The sequence below is a fragment of the Platichthys flesus genome, chromosome 12 (assembly GCF_949316205.1).
Source record: "Platichthys flesus chromosome 12, fPlaFle2.1, whole genome shotgun sequence".
Classification (NCBI taxonomy): domain Eukaryota; kingdom Metazoa; phylum Chordata; class Actinopteri; order Pleuronectiformes; family Pleuronectidae; genus Platichthys; species Platichthys flesus.
This window is the reverse complement of record NC_084956.1, coordinates 8,625,506-8,643,255: the sequence shown is the minus strand read 5'-3', so window position 1 is coordinate 8,643,255 and position 17,750 is coordinate 8,625,506. Positions and strand designations below refer to the sequence as shown.

The window sequence follows — 17,750 nt, the reverse complement described above, 5'->3', positions numbered from 1 at the left end:
CTGTGTCTATCTCCTCCAGCAGAACTTCCACAATTAGACTTATGCCACTTCTTGAGCTGTATTGTTTCCTTTTTACGGCATCACACATAAGCATTGGCATTCATTAAATCAACAAAAAAGGGATGGCATCTGCACCACGACCTGGCTTGCTGGGTGGGAGACGCACAAAATGAACTAGTTTTGTGGACTGTGACAGCATTAGATGCTCGGTGCCATGACAGGCACTATGGATGGCACTGGTAATCACCTGTGCTGGATGACTCACTCACTATCCCCACTGCTAATTCTGAGGATGGCCCATTTGTGCTTGCTGTGTTCCCTGAGGCCAGAGGGAGGCCCTGGGTAAGCTGATACCTCCTACCAATGCCCAGCCCGTCTGTTTCTATATTTTAACATCACGACTTCATGCTAGAAGCAGAGGAACTAAAAGGCATCTCATCCTTTGAGAGTGTGACCTGATGTAAACTTCCTTGGACAAACAAAAGATATGTTATAATGAAATAGTTGAAAAGTCATGTTTTTGCCACTAGCGGTAAACAGCAAATGTTTGTGCAGAGGTAGCGTAAAGGCCATCGCAAGGCTGAGAAATGTGGTTAGGCCCTTTTTATAATCTCCTCACAAACATCGATGGGAAAATATTTTTAGCATTAGTCATTCCTGCCCAAATCTGGCCTGAATCTTTCCTCAAATTGATTTTGGACAAGTCTCCTTCACGTCACTTAACAAAGCAAGTGTGATAAATGTATCTGTTTGTGTCTGGTAACATTTACATCAGCACATTGCTCCCTAAAAGCAATTACCTCCATGGTTATCTGCTGTCTTTGATTTTAGATTTCAAAAGATCTAATTTGCTGTTTTTTATTTAAAATGACATTGACTTAATTTGTTTCTTGTCTTTGGTATGTTGTTTTCATTTGTCCTTTTTGGAAAGCACTTTGTAATGGCTGAAAGGTGCTATATAAATCAAGTAATTAGTATTTGGTCAACAAACTGACTCAGATAAAAGCAATATCTTAAATTGATTTATGTTAGCAAACAAACTGCTGGTCATACCAGACTGCTTTTCACTTGAATTTAATTCAAACTTAGTATAATAACTGTTTGCCGTGTTTACCCACAAAGGTCTAGTCTGGTTCCAAGAAACATTCGTCATACATTCTTGTATGACAATTTGGAGCAAAGCAGTATTGGTGGTCTTGTTTTGCACGGCTGCTCATGGCAGACGGTTATTTTTTATTCATAGAGCTTTGTCCTTTTGTTAGGATGAACTTTATTGATACTCACTCTCTATCGATGACTAGACAGGTGACTGCCTCTGCTGAAATGACGTTGGCAGTCCTGATGTCCTCCCTGTTGAGAAAAGATCACACACAATTATCATTAACTCATATCCTCATTCATTGTGACTTCTTTATCAGAGTTGTTAAACTGGCAACAGGCAAAACAAAGACTAATAAAAAAAAACATCAATCATGTCTTGTTAAGCTCAATTTACTTAATAAATAGCACTGGCACAGAATGAAAACATCTCGCTGACAGGCAACAAGCATCACTGCATGATTGGCATTACTCTTTATCATATTTGACATCGAGATCATCTTCTCCTGAAGATGATGCCTCTTCGGAGGAGGAGTCGCCCCAATCACAGGAATCCTCAGAGTCTGTATCCCAAGTCTTCATCCTTTACTGTGAAAAATGTTTTGTGCTCAGAGTCCCACGGCAGTAAGCTCTAACTCTGAACCAGCAGACTGCCCAGGGCTGCCCTCCAACAAAAAGACACGTCTGTGGTACTTCAGTATAAATCTCCAATTCAAGTGAATAGTTATTCTCTCTAACAGGGAATAAAATATAACCAAAAAGAACGGAGACTCTCCAGGGGATGCCCCATAAGTAGATTATTTCACACTCCCTCTATTTAAAAGCGAGGACAAAAAAAGGATCATTCTCCAAATGAATTCACTATCTCGCTGGGTAGCAAATCAAGAGTGAAGACTCGGCTTTGCTCTCCCGGCTGAGAGGATTTAGATTCAGCTGGAGTGCTAACCGCTAACTGTGCTAACTAACAATCACAGGCTGTGTCTGATCTGAACTCATGTGTGTGGCAACCTATTTCAATGAGCTGAGGTGACAAATCCTCCTCATGCTATGTCGACTCCCTCTGCCTTCACTCTTCCAAATACACACGTGCGACCGCCCCCCCCACACACACACACACACAGATGCACACACATTATCTCTGCTGATCCCTGCGACTAAAGGCCACAGCTGGTGGTGGGGACAACACATTTTGGAAGGTGAGGACGACAGGGGAGAAGCGGGCAGAAGCAAGGGGGGGCAGCGTTTGTCAGGGGCACAGGATATTTTAACAGATCACTGTTGGAGTCCTCTGGATAGTGTAACACAGTGTTTAATTTACCTCAGGAAAAGCTTGTATGACTTGCATCAATGCACTTAACACAATACTCTGGCAAGCGCCGCTCCACCTGTTCTCCTGTTGGCCCACAGCAGCATTCAAAACCATTTACATATACAAAGCTACAGTATTATTTATAACTGGGTTAATGGGTGAAAGAACAACAAACATCCCTGTGTGGACGAACACGATGTGCTACACCATAGCCATTACTATTGAATGTGTTATAATTAATTTGGGGAACAAAGAGTCTTGATATGAGTGGCACTCATGAGTTCTCAATGGTTCGTCACACAAGTCTGTTACATTGTGTAACTCGACTTGAGCCCCAGGTTTGCATGAGTGATTTAATTCAGAGCAAATTACTGAGAGAGGAGAGGAGGGTAGAAAGGAGAGGAGATGAGAGGAAATGAGAGGGAAGGAGAGGAGATGAGAAGAGAAGAGAAGAGAAGAGAAGAGAAGAGAAGAGAAGAGAAGAGAAGAGAAGAGAAGAGAAGAGAAGAGAAGAGAAGAGAGGAAATGAAAGGAAAGGAGAAGAGATGAGAGGAAAGGAGAAGAGAAGAGAAGAGAAGAGAAGAGAAGAGAAGAGAAGAGAAGAGAAGAGAAGAGAAGAGAAGAGAAGAGAAGAGAAGAGATGAGATGAGATGAGAGGAGATGACAGGAGAAGAGAGACATTTATATGTTTCTTCTTAGTTTAGAGGTTTTAATAGATGTAAATCATAAAGCAAAGCATAAGAGCTGCTTATAACATAAACGGTTAAACTGAAGATTATTCCTATATATTCAGAAGCTGAGTAGGGAGCCATCTTGCACTGTTGAGGGCTGTTGAGCCACATCACTTAGAATGTGCCAGCTGTGAATTTACCAGTGACAATCTGCCAGCTGTGAGTCACTTCTCAAAAGCTATCGCCCCTCGATTCTTCATATTTAGCTTCCTCTCTAACTTGCACTGGCTTATAGTCAATTCATGTCATTATGTGTCCAGTCTCAGTGTAAATGATTGAATGTTGAGTAGTTATTATTCAATAGTTTCAAGGTCGAGGATTTAAACAACTTTAAATAACTTTTGATCAAATTTCAACACTGTGTTTTAACACATGGATAACACACAGACACACACATCAGTTTTCTCATGTGTGATTACGAGCTTCACCTTCAGTGACACCCGCAATATGTTACATGACTTGATTTGTCTCGTAAAGGAAGTCGACAGTGTTTATGACACTTACTAACCATGGTGACACAACAAAACAACACAACACTTCAGGCCATGATGAAATAGTGATTACGTAAGCATGAATCATCCTTAAGAGACCTCAAGGGTTTCCTATTAAAGAGCAGCTCGTTACACCTGTCCCCTGCTGCTACGCCTTGCTGAGGAAAACAACTTAGCGGGCAATTGAGCTGAAACTAGCGGTGTTCTGTTTGAAACACGATCGCTATACAGTATCTGTCAGTGGGATTCACTTGCACGCCGCTGAGCCCAAGTAATCCAGTGAGCCAAAGATGGCTCGGCACTTGTTAATTGTGGCGTAACAAGAAATGGATTGGAAAACCAGCCCACGTACGCACACACACACACACACACACACACTCAGGCACTAACAGCAGCTGCATGCGGTGTCTGGAATGTCCTTTGGAGTTACACAGGAGTAAGACTGTGGTGTTGATTTCCAGTAGATGGTCGAAATGACCCTGGTAATTAGACAGTGATCTGGTGTCCCAGGAAAGGGTTTATGAAAATAACGCATAGGCTTGTATGGGGCAGTAGCCATGTGGGAAGCCAAATCGGGGGTCAGGACGAGGGTGAGAACAAGAGATGGCTGTGAAGTACGCATTGATTTGTGCTTTGGTATTAAAATACGTAAGTAAGTGGCTGGGCCAGTGTTTGTGCAGCTTTTCCCCATTAACTACAAATTGTGTATCTCTACACAACTGCAGAGTACAACCGCATTCAATTTCTACATGATTAAATGTATTTCTCTTCCATGCAGCCACTGGCTTCTTATGAAAGCTAAGATTGCTTTAAAAGCACTCGCTCATTGGTGCAATCATCTGCCTTCTTTCCAAGCTTAAACATTCAAGATTTAAGTGTTAGGTCCTGAACAATATTTAACTCACAGGTGACGCTTTAAGAACATGGAGGGTGTTAAAAGGATAATGTGGAAAGGTTGTTCTAAAGGCTCAGGTGTCTGAGTTTACCACAAGTGCATGAAAGCACAAACTGTAAATCTGTGCTACTCATGTATTGAATTTAGCAGGAATGTATTTAAAGGAACTCAAACCCTTTTAGCATGAAGAAACCACTGGCACAAGCAGACTCAGGGTGGGCGGCCATCTGCCTCAACAGGTTGTGAGAGGAGAAGCTCTTCTCCCTCTGTAAGTATAAAAACCTATGGTAAGCTTTTAGAGGAATGTCAAAATATACAGAAGAAACCGACAGGAACATGTAAAACACACGCCTGCTGAGGCTGAGTTAAATGTTAATACTCACACAAACAATATTAATATAACTGCAGGTGTAATATTTTTCGTTGGCAGCACTGGTGGTTAGCGCCGTCTCCCCACTGTACAATGGTTGTTCCTGTGTGGAGTGCATGTGTTGGGTTTCTCTCTGGTTTCCTGCCACAGTCTAGAGACATGCAGATGGGGGTCATTGTAATTTGGATATATATAAATAAGATTGTTAGCATGAATGGATCTTTGACTCTGTACTGCGATAAACGCTGGTGACCTTTCCTGCCTCGCGCCCACCGTCAGCTGGGATCGGCTCCAGCTTTGCCCGGGACCCAAATATTACAAGTGAGATGGACGATCAATGGTTGGACATATTCCATTTATCATGTTTAGTGCTGCAGGAATGTTCGCTAATGATCACGAAGTACAACGCGCAGCAAATGTCTTTTTTTAAGTACAGGAAAAAAATATATTAACCAGTGATGATGACTGAAGAAAAATTCGAGGAGTGTTTATTAGTCATCCCAGGGTGCATGAATGTTTGTACCAAATGTCATGGAATTCTTACTTACAGTCATTGAAATAATCCCCTCAGACTTGAAACTTGTATAGTTTCTACAAAATCATTATAGTACATCACCTGCAGTGTGTGTATTCAATTTTAAGGCAATCCATCCAATAATTGATAAAATATAGTCTCATTTTGGACGAAAGTGGTGGGCATTTGGCTAGAAAACTTTTTAATGTGTCCCTTACAGCCCTGTTGTAATATCATAAAAAGTCACTGTTGAAACAGGAGAAACCGTAGCTGCTGTGTTAACTTTCCAGTCGTAAACCCTGTCACACAGAGGTATGGAAAGGGACCTGTGGCAACCCGCCCACACAAACACAGCCCTCGCAGTAATTTATCATGAGGGTTGTTGTTGCCATGAAGTTGGTCTGCCACCGACACCAATCACACTTCTGTCAGTGACATCCTACTTTCTTAACAATCTCTCAACTCCCTCGACTATAACACGCACACGCACACACACACGCACACACACGCACAAACACACACACGCTACACTCAAGGGTGGAGGTTACGGCTCACTTTGTCTGTGCTATTGATGGATGTACGCCTCAACAGACTTCACCGGGACAAAGGGACAATGACATATATCGTTACCTCATATCCAAACAACAGCCTTAAACTTGAAGTCCATCTTTCCTTGGAACATTGACCATCCACGGAGATGAGACACAGTATTTACTGGAGATGTTCCACTGCCAGTTTCCCCTTCCCGAAACGATGCCTGACTATGAATGTCGGCCGATATCAAATACCGATCACATGCCAAACAAATGACCTATCCAACGTGTTTTAACAGCTCTATGCTACTAACCCTGTATGTAAGTGATGATGCTGTCATTGTTGTACGACTTGGCTCAGATTAAACCTTTTGAAAAACAAATACACACAGAAAATGAATGCGATAGAACTGCTTTCGTCATTTCGTTTGACAGTCATAAATGAAAAAGAACACAATCTAAGAAGACACAGCGAACAACAGTGAGGCCACCCCTCAAAACTGAAGCCTTGCAAATGGTATTTGTCGCAGTTTTACTTTTGAACGATTGTTGACATTTAAGCTAGCTCTGGCGAACGCTACCGGAAATGAATTTTCTGCCTCCCTGTAAGCAGCAGTTTCCAGAGGCATTACTGTTTTAGTGAAGAAGAAGTGATTTGAAAGAAATTTGCAGTTTTATCAGGGTGACAATAAACGCCCCGACTGTCATTGAGGCATATCCGATGCTGGTATCGGTATCGGATTATCTCTAGTATTTCAAACCTATAATCTGTTTTCTTCCGCTGCTTTAACGTATGCACAGATATCACAGACCAGCACCCGCACAAGCTCTAATAAAACATTATGTCTGGCAGCAGGACAGACTGTGATCTGTAAATATGTTGCTCTCTCAGATCAAAGCACCTTCAGATGGACAGAGTAGCCTTTGAGTAGGGGGCTATTGAGTTTCATGAACAAGGACACACACAGTTTACTTCTAATTAGTAAGACGGCCCCTGCAGGAGAGCACTATGATCAAAAGCCCGGCCCGAAGATGGCCTGCATCTCAATGATTTTAAATCCATGAGCCACGTTGACCATCAAAGGTGAAGCTGAGCGGGCTTTTCTGGATCAAGACACTCCAAGACAAAAGGTGTTACCGGACAATAGATTATAATAAAACCAAGCAGATGCTGCTGTGAGCGGAGCACTTTGTTTCAGTGGGATGGACAAAAGATATGCTTTTCTTGATTAAACAAAGCATGAGATACTGTCAAAGTCGCTTTGATGAGATTTTTTTTAAATGCACAATAGGTGAAACCTGACCCAGTGAGGATATTGGGCAAAGATGTGCCTTTAAATGTAGAGCTCATTCAGACTGGAATAGCCTGCCCATCTCTCTTGGATGTACTGTATTGCTTCTTTAAATTACTTTGAGTCATATCTTTTTACTTATCTTCAAAAGTCTTCAAACAATCTGCTCCTGGTTGTAACTAGCAACCTGCTACCACCTTTATTTTGTCTTAAGATATTGGAACTTATTTTATATTTATTAGATAAAACTAGTCATCCCTGGGTGTGAGAGAGCTTCTGTTTGAATACTGTATGTATTCCTGTGATTTATAATGTATATATATAAAGGCTTATATATATATTTACGCAGAGATACTTCAACATTTTTGCATTTCTAGAACATTCAAATAGTCCAACACAAAAGTAGCACAGCTGCCGAATCCATTATAAATTACAGTACAGTAACCTCTGCCGTGCTCTCATTCATCACACAGCTCCGTTTTTTTTTACATCTCATTAGAGTAAAAGTACAACATTACTATTTGGAACAACCTAGTGTCAGGAGCCCCCGTGCCTCGCATGTCCTGCATGCATTTTAATGCTGTGTCGTCTTTTATATGCTATATTAATTAGCCTCAACATATGGAGTAGGTCCAACCATCTGTGCCATTCCAGCTGTCGACCGACTGAACGTCACATTTGGGTCAACACTGCTCCTTTTGAAAATAAAACTGGTGGCCTACCATTTGTGCCCTTTGACAACACACAAGCTGTTATATATTTTTCACAGGATACTGCTTCTTTGTGTTTTGATGTGCTTACAATATGCCGTAGGACAAAAGAGCTTCAGCACAGGGAGTATTCGGTGACCACAAGATGGCGACATCTCCATTTATTTCCATGCTGACACCATTGGTTTTGCACATGCATGTATTCAAAGTGCATGAGTGCATATGTTCTCTCTACTGCTCACTGACCCCTCGCTGATACAAAACACTTCAGACTATTTCTATTTCTACCCTGCCTCTGTTTTAATAATACATTGTCCTTTGAGGCACATGCTCATGACAAGACAGGACAGACAACAGGGGGAATATATCACTCCAAGGCACTGGTCTCTGATGCAAGACACCATATGACATATTTTTATGAAACTGGAGAATTGTTAAAGAGAAAGCATTGATGGCACCGACTGTCTCTAGTTGTTTTTGAATCATTTGGTCCCAACAGTACACACAGCCTGGTTGGTTAAAACCTGCCTCGGTGCATCATCACGGCCAGAAAACATGGTCCTGGCACAGGCTTATGTTGTACAGCTGTTTGTAGATGATGGGGACTGTGCCTGCTTGCCTAACACACATTTATCTCTATAGCCATGAGCCTCTGTTGTCGGCAATAGCGACCGTCCTCCCATATTTCACACAAACGTATACAAATGATTGAATTTATTCATGAAAATTCATTATTTCAGTCAAGGGCAGCAGTGACGTGGCCCTGATATCATTATACTAGCAAGAAAAAACAAAAGAGTTAGAGAATCGTACAGATAATATTGTCTGAATAAAATCTGGAAGCTGGGAGCACTCTACTGTATACGTGTGAAACACAAAAGTCCACACACAAATGAATGAATTAATGACCTTTCTTCTCCATGGTTTCTTTTTGAGTGACATAGCCGTTTGCAAAATATAGCACAGCCGGGTTGTCAATCACGCACACACACTGTGATTATGAATAATCTCCACTTGAACGTAAACAACTTTTTTCCTTTGATTTGGGCAAAAACAGAGTTTGGGGAGGAAGAGCTTGTTGAAGTGATAGTTTAGCTCTGATTTCTTTCTGCAAAATTTAGGGAAAATACCTGCATGTTTGGATACTAGTGATGTTTATATAGTATCAGCTCCGAGTGCTATTTCATAACAAATAATTAAATATGACGGCTGAACCGTTTCTATTGACTCAGATCATAATTATCAAGCTTTCCTCAGAGAGTTATGTGTCAGATCTTTAATCTGTGTATGGAACAGCCACAGTAAATCATGCAGCTAGTGTGATGTGTGCCCAGTTTTCAGTATTTCCAAACATTTAGCAACTTATCTCTCCTTTCAAGATGAGTGAGAGGTGGAAAAAAAGAGACAGATAAGAGCTGGAGGCTGATGGATGGCAAATTAGAAAGAATGCTGATGCATGTTAAGTTCAAAAGGGAGCATATTAGAGAAGGCTGTGAGTGAAAATGAGAAGGAGAGCAGCTGATAGTGACGGATATAGACACAGCAGAAGATTTGAATTGGAAGAGGCAGAGTTATTAGGGGACAGGTTTACCCTTGCAGAGCTTTCTCCCCAAACCAGTCGCCTTTTCCGAGGCTGCGCAGGTAGACAGGCTCTCCATTGGGCACGTCTTCCCTCGTCACATTAACCTAGCGGAAGAATGGAAATGATTAGAGACCAAGAGTAGTGTGACAGGAAGGAGGATGGAACAAAGAAGTCATGTATATCAGTATGAAGAATTACGGGGAGCACAGAGGTGATACATTTTGTTAGAGATTGATAACATTTCATTACCCCTGACAAGGAGGTTTGTTTTTTCACTCGCTTTTGTTGGTTGGTTTCTTAGTAAGGTTACACAAAGACATCTGGATGGAAACCATGACATTTTGTGGAAAGAAGCAGTATTAGGGGGCAGATCTAACAAAGAATTGTTCACTTTCTTTAACATTGTGCGCTTTTGCATTTTAGTTTTTTCATTTTTATTGATTTCTCAGAGAGGAATTCAGGGATCTTGATAACACAATCAGGCATGATACTAATGAGTGGTTGCAATTTGGTGCAGATATAGACAGATGTTTAAAAGGGTGGTTTCATAGGAGAATTTTGGGGCCTTGACGGAGGTATGTACTCCACTGAGTGCTATTTACATATGATACCATAAAATGCCAAAGAAACATAAAACGGAAATGATTACTTAATATGACAGGTTAACTATTACAAGGGGGAGAGGTGCTTGTGGGACAGATACCTCATGCATGGGTAGTCTGTTACCAACAGCTGACTGCCGGGATATGGGAGGCACAGCTGACCACTTCATTAACCAGGTGACATGTGAGTGATAGCACCGTGCTGTGCTTTACAAATCCAAGTGATGGCACTTGAGGAGATGTTTAGAGGAAGTGAATGAAGACGGCCGTTTTGCCTGATGAAGGATCTTGTTTTCATCCATTAGTCAGCTCCGCCGCATATCCAGCAGCAGTACACTGTAAGGCTGTCTACACCTGAGTGATGGCATAATTATTCATGATCCAGTATGTGGGAGTAGAGAAAAGCAAAGAGAGGAAATAGAGTGACGATACGATTGTGTGTGTGTGTGTGTGTGTGTGTGCCGTGACATGCCCAGATTTTGGTGGAATGTCCTCTAGACAAACTGTCTGTAGTCTATGTCGAGACAGAGTGTAACACGAGGAAATGACCAAGCAGAAAGCAATGATAAGGTCAGGGGTGTACGTGCACGTGTTCATGTCTGTGCCCGTGTGGGAATGTGTGTGCTTGTAGTTGTGCTGACTTTTGTTTGAGTGCGCTGCATCTGTTTGAGGTCAGAGGAGAGAAGAACAGGAAACATAATGTATCCTCATCCTTTACAATGACATCTGTCTCCTGGAGGCGTGCACTATTGGAAAACGCAGTGAGATTTGACACTCTCAAGCCATGTTTGAATGTTAATGTTTGTGGATTTGAGAGATTTTATGCCGGCTTGATAAATGCACAATTATGAGAACAAAAGCTAGCGGAGGGTGGGAAGGAAACATCAATAAGTGTGAAAGTAGAAACAGAAAATTGATTAGCGGGGAGAACATGACGAGCAGGAAGACTGGTGGCCATCGCAGCGTGCTGACAGTGTGAGTACAAGAAAGCCCTCCCATGGCGCTGCTGCTGGACAAGGACAGTGTGTCATCTGTGCTCAGTGTGTAAGTCAGAGTGGACGAGAGGAAGGTGAAATGAAAGTGACTCCACTCTCCTTCCCAGTACTCCCACTGTTGCCGCTGCCACAAGACTAGATGATGAAAGAGGCGGCTCCTTTCCTCTCCCCCTATCCCGGATGATTGGTGACAGACAACTTCCTCCCAAAAAAAATACCAGCAATTTGCCTCAAAAGGTACAGTAAGGTGTCGTCTGCCATGTGTGGCACGACGACCCCGTTGTAGTGTCAGAGCTGATTATTTTGACGATAAGCCGGAGGAAGCGTTTCTCACCTTTCCCTTACTGATGATAAAGAAGGTGTCTCCTCGAGCCCCCTGCCTGATGATGTACTCTCCGTCTTCGTAATGTGTCTGAGGAGAAGAGAGAAGAGAGCCGTTATTTAGGAATATGTGGGAGTCAGAAGGAGTCAGAAACGGCATATACTTGAGTTGAAGTAAATCCGCATTCGGTGCGCTGAGATAAATCAGAATTACATTTTTCTTTTCTGGTTAGTACCAAAGACTTGCATGTAGTCCAAGTTATTTCTCAGCCTTCCACCCACTGCTTGCTTGGATATGCTCTGCGACCTTCAATATGAATAAGCAAGTCAGGAATATTAATGAATAAATAAATGCTGTTGCTGTAACTCCTCTCTGAGAGTAAAAATGAATACAGGATATTCATCCATCACACCATTTTCTGTAAACCAGAATTCCTGTTCCAGGGTTGTGGTTGCTGGAACATATCCCAGCATGCACTGAATGGGCTACAGTCTGGACTGGTCAAACACAAGGCTAACACACATAGATATATATAAAAAAAAAAACAACATGTTCACACTCAGAACACTGATGGATAAGGAATGTGTGAGCTCACAGGACCGATTCAGTTCAGGTATGTGAAGCAATATGTGATGTGTGACATAACTTATTGGAAAAACCTCTCGCTGAAGTTTCTACAGCACAAAAAGAAAAAAAGCAATCACTGACGGACCTTGATAAGGATCACAGGCTAACACATATTGTTTTTTTGGTTTTATATGTATCATAACCTCTTAATCTGCAGGTCCTCGGACCACAAATATAGATGGAGGACAGGGCTCACTATTTCCTGATGCATCATCAGCGTATGTTAGGTTTTGGGTTAAGTTTTCGCCCCTGTCCATTTGTTTGTTAGCAGGCTAACGCAAAGACTGCAGAACAGATTTCCCCGAAAGGATGGGACTTGGATCAAGAAAGAATCCATTCAATTTTGAGAGATAGAGCTTTTTTTCTATAGAATTTACCAATTACCCCAGAAAAAATTCATGGATCTTGGTGAAAAAGAAATGGGCATGATTAAGGAACTGATGCAGCTTGACTGAATTTAAGGGGGCAGTTGGGCCTTGTCTGAGGTATGTGCCCTACTGAGTGACATTATTCAGTTATATAATTTAGACCTTTTTCTTAAGAATGTCTTTAAGTAGAGTAAAGAATAGCTAGAGTTTACTAATCAAAGATCAATCACAGACCAAAGAGATCTATTATGGTAGAGGACGAAACAAAGGACAGCCCGATGGGTTTAATCATTACGTGACCCGGTATCAGAAAGCTACACATCCTCTACACGTACAAATAAAAACCTGAACTGACGAGGAAAAGTTGGAGAATTATTATAATTCTGTTTATAAAGAGGTTATTTATAGGGGTGACAGTATGGGATTAAGAGATGTTACTCATTTTGGCCCCTTTCCCAACATCTCCTCAACCTACAACGCAAGCATATTAATCAGAGTATATTCACAAGCCTGTCCATGCAAAACACGTATTTTTAACAGGGCTAACAGTATTATGATCTGTGTTTCTTCTCTCAGCTCACTGACACATTGTCCTTCAACCAAACCTACATCATTATGTCTCATTCATTTAATAACTAGCAAAGCCATTTTTTTTGCTTTTTAAATGGCTCTGGTTAAAGAGGACTTGATCACGGCGAGTTGAAGGACTTTTGATAAGAGAGTGGGTAATTTGTGTGTTATCTGTCATCATAAAGGCTTGTATTTACATCCTTGATAGAAGCCCCAGGATAAGGGACGAGCACTACTTCTCTTTGGAAATCTTTAGTCTGTGAAACTACTTTTCATTTAGTTCCATTCCTCCCTGTTCCCTTTAATCACATCTCCTCAACTTTACACTTTCCAATTCAGCCTCTGACATGCGCTTTGCTGGGGTTGCCGATGCACCTTCTCCCAAACCTCTCCTCTCTTTGATGGAGTTGTCCCCCTCCATGATGGTTGTTATGTGTAACGCCATAGATTCTCTTTTCTTGGTTACCTTGCCCTTCAGTATCCCAGCTGATGCAGACTGCTTTTCAGAGCCACCTCTCTTGATTCATTATGGTCAAAGCTTTCCACACTGTGATGGTACTTTTAGTTTGGCCACGGTATACCCCACACTACAAATTATTACTTGTTATTGCCTGAGCTATAAATACATGTGCAGTAGATTTTGAAGCGGTACAATATCGACCAGTGTGTTAGTGACAAACAGCGGTTCTCTAATTCAAGTTAAACAAGGTACTGAGCTTTTACCCGACAATTATGGGCAGATTTTTTTATATGCTGTATCATGGTAACCTTCTTATTATTAAAATGCATGAGTGCCTTTGATTTCACCTTGTATTAAAGTATTTTAATCTATAAGACGGATCAACAAGCTATTTTATCCAATATTAAACACAGTATTCATAAGAATTCATGATGTTGTTACTGTAACACAGACTAAGTGACTGATTATTTTATCTTATCATTATAACTGCTGTTGTAACATTTGACACAGAATCAGCTAAGATAGGTTATAGCCAGATGAAGGCTATACATTTAAAGTTAGTATTCATGATGTATCTACAGTAATACACACTGAACGGCTGGGCGACTGATTCTTTTATCTTACTATGATAATAACTTGTTTTTTTGTACGTTGTGGTTGTTAATATGATTATTTCATTGTCTTTTGCAGCACATGTGGATGTGATGCAAATTAAGTTTATTAAAACAGAAAAAATAAAAACAGATATTGACTGACTTACAAAATCATTGAATTATCCCGCAAAGTCACAGGGGATCAAAATGAAGGATTGTTTTATTTATATAAAAAACTAAACACAGAGTGAATCTGTCTTTTCTCTGCAACATTGAGGAAGCGAGAAATCCGACTAGCCTTGAACGCAACAAACACACACCTGCGCTAACTTTACTTCACATTTACTTTACATGTACTTTTCTTTACTAGGACTGTTGTATCTCAGTAGAATAAATATTGTCAAATACTAGTACCCAGTAGCAGTACTACAACTCGTCGTCCGTGTTTAGATGCCTCACGTCCGATGCTGTCGTTAGCAGGTGAGCCTTTGCTAGCTTAAAAACGTCCACTTAGCCTACTAACTACACTGTTACCTCGGTAGCATTTAGCCACCGTTAGCAACGATAACGGTGGCTAAATGCTAACGCCTTTAAAAATGCTAATTGGGTTTCATTAGCAAGCTAACATCATTATATTTCTATGAACATGAACTGTGTGTGAAGAACTACGCAAGTGAGGTAATATTGAGTTTGGATGCTACCAATATTAGGCTTAATATTATAAACATAATAAATCATCATTAAAAACCTTAAACTGACTTTTGCAGGTGATTTGACCTCCACAAAGAAGAGGACTGGGCCTGATGCCTGCAGCCCCACATTAACACCAAGAGTTTGGAAGGTAAGGCTTATTCTGTGTTTGGCTTTTATGAAGAGATCAATGATAAGTGATGATTTGACCAATGTGTCCAGAAATGGAAACTCTTGATAGAATGAAATCTATAATTGTTTTTAATAAACTACAATGTAAGCCTGTAGTACATTTTGAACAAAGTGAAGGTTTAGGTAATGTGAAAAGGAATTAAACGTTTGGTTTTGTGGCTTCGTGTTCATGTCACCCGGGTTGTGAGAGAAACATTTGCTGCCTGAGGTGAAACGACTTGACGCAGGAAGTGCTGCTGTAGTTTGAGTGCTTGGGAATAATTGCAGGTTTGTGTTCTTGAGAGTAAATACAATCAGCGTTCTGCTTCCATCCCCGTTACGCAATATATTCATGTTCATATCAAGTAAGTAAGTATAAAGTGTATGATGTTAATTTCAAACTGTGTATTCATTTGATATTTTCTACAGAGCACTCAACTAGAAAGTCCCACCCAAAAGCAATGTAAGCATTAAGTCTAAAAAAAGGACTTCAACAAGTTTGCATAATTAATGGACTTATTTAACCTTTTAAGTGAAAGCCTCTGGACTGTTTGCTAATACTTTTTTTTACACATATGTGTGTGATACTGAATAACTAATAAGTCGGCAGTTCGACATATTGAAAGCTTCAAAGTTGGGAGCCAACATCAAAATGTAAATGAGACTATGTTTGCATAGCTAAATTATGCTGGAGGCAACATCAAACGAAGTGGTCTGCCGATCGGTAAAAACATCAGATATTGAGACACATCTCTTGGTGCACACAGTATGCAGTGTACCCCCCCCCCCTCCCCCACATAATTTTGCCTATCTGGAGTGAAACGAAAATACCAGTGATTGTACATGTCTTGCTCAATCCACAGCTGTCGCAGCCGTGCTGTAGTGTTTCATGTCTTTTGAATGTATTTTTCCGTTTCCTGGCAGTCACTGGCTTGCCTCTGTTTACACAGGGAATGAAGATCGATTAGCAGCGGCTTGAGAGTGAGTTTTGTAATTCTTCATATCAGACACCGTGTCTGCATAAACCTTTCTTGAAATTATATTATTGTTATGAGCTAATGCAGTTCAGCTCTTTCAAATAAATCTGCACTTAAACTATATTATCATATTATCATAAGATTTTAAAATATCTTAATTTTGATTGGAAACACACCTTCTTTTTAGAAAAGAGGCTTTTCAGTATCTGCATGAAAAGATGGAAAACAATGAGGCCCTGTTGCATATCAACCTGTTGATTATCCTGCTGCTTATTATTCAGTGGTCTAAATGAATACACACTACTCAGAGGTCAGATCACACCCATCTATGAACTTGCTGCTGGTCCCAATTTTGTTTGAAAGCTCTGGGGCTTTGTTGTGGTATGGACAGGCAGGAACTCAGATGTGTGATTGGTTCTTTTCAGTCAGGACTTGATTACCAGTGTTGCTTACACTTATTGTCAGTAACAGTTCCGCCTCTTTGTTGGTCCAAGAAAAGAAAACTGCGAATTTTTTTCACCATTGTTGTGTCTTATTTATAGGATTTTCTATAACTAAGCAATTAACAGATAAGTTAACAATCTGTTCCCTGTTTACACCAGCCCACACAAGGGATTACTTCTGATACAGAGTTATAATGTAGAGATTGTATTAAAGTAGTCTATTTTTTTTTTCCAGGACCACATTTTGGTATAATAACCGATACCGACACTCTCAAAAAGTGAAAATGATACCAGTTACTTATCAGCCTGAATGGCACAGTACAACAAATACAAAAATGGATTATGATGCGCCACAGCTTGCTTAGACAGCTTGAGCCCCTTTGGAAACTGAAATGGCTTCTGAAAGCTGTACAATGAATTCCTGAAGAGGTTGATGAATTTAGTTGCTTTTTGAAGGTGAACCATCGAGTTAAAAATCACCACACTGGGCAAATAATAACATGCAACAATTGCTTGGAAACTCCCAACTGTGCACACTTTGTTCCGTGTATGGAATGTGGAAATAAATTGAGATGTGTGGAGTAGGCTGCATATGTCACACACTTTGGAACGAAGCACTTACCTCCTCAAGGACATCAGCAAGCTTGCTCAGGATGTCTTCCTGCAAATCGTGGAATGTGGGGACGCTGCAGGAGAAAGAAAAGAAAGTGCTCTTCGTTAAATTAACACATCAGTGCATACATATTTAATACATCACTCATTTAGTATTCTTTGTCTTTCTGATAAAAAGCAGTGATGCTGCCAGCTTGCTTTGAAACTGTTGACCAGAAGCTATCTTGGAGTTGTGCACAATATGTATAAAACAAAAAATCTATACTGTGTTGTGGGAGTATATGCATATACATATTGTAGCATGAACTGGGTGATGTGCCTAGTTACACAGCTGGGATCAGATGCTGAGGTTGAATGCACCTGTATGAGGCTCTAATGTTTGTTCCGTTTCTTACCGGCAGCCTCAATGAACAGTATCTGTCTGTTATCGAGCCTACTAAATAAAACTGGCTCTATGTTTATCAAGGAGGAGAGAAAAGAACCAGTGTTGGTGACCAAAGAGCTTATCTCCCCATATCATCTATATCTCCCTCTGTTTCTCCACCTCCCTCCCCCCTCATTTTCCATGCTTTATTACAGTAATCTGAACCATCTTGTCTCAGTCCCCAACCCAGGCCAGAGCCACTGTGCCTATCCTTGTGTTGTTGCCTCCTCAGAGACTTAGGCACTAGCTAACCCTCTTCGCAGTGAACACATGACCCTCGTCTACATGAAACATATGGAGTTTCAACCCTCAAGCAGTGAAGCACAAAACAAAAGCCTCTGTTGTAGTAAATTGCATTAAAGCAAATTAAT

At 40.8% G+C, this 17,750-nt stretch overlaps 1 protein-coding gene across 2 annotated transcripts in view; it reads right to left on the bottom strand.

The window, feature by feature from the left end:
- The window catches only part of LOC133966657 (cGMP-dependent protein kinase 1), a 78,628-nt gene that overhangs the window by 11,759 nt on the left and 49,119 nt on the right, over positions 1 to 17,750 (bottom strand). For both annotated transcript variants that reach the window (XM_062401666.1, XM_062401665.1), the window contains exons 5-8: positions 16,966 to 17,029; positions 11,457 to 11,534; positions 9,535 to 9,629; positions 1,285 to 1,350 (exon numbers count right to left, since the gene is read on the bottom strand). In XM_062401666.1, the coding sequence (XP_062257650.1) occupies positions 1,285 to 1,350; positions 9,535 to 9,629; positions 11,457 to 11,534; positions 16,966 to 17,029 (303 nt within the window). The remainder of the gene's footprint in view (positions 1 to 1,284; positions 1,351 to 9,534; positions 9,630 to 11,456; positions 11,535 to 16,965; positions 17,030 to 17,750) is intronic.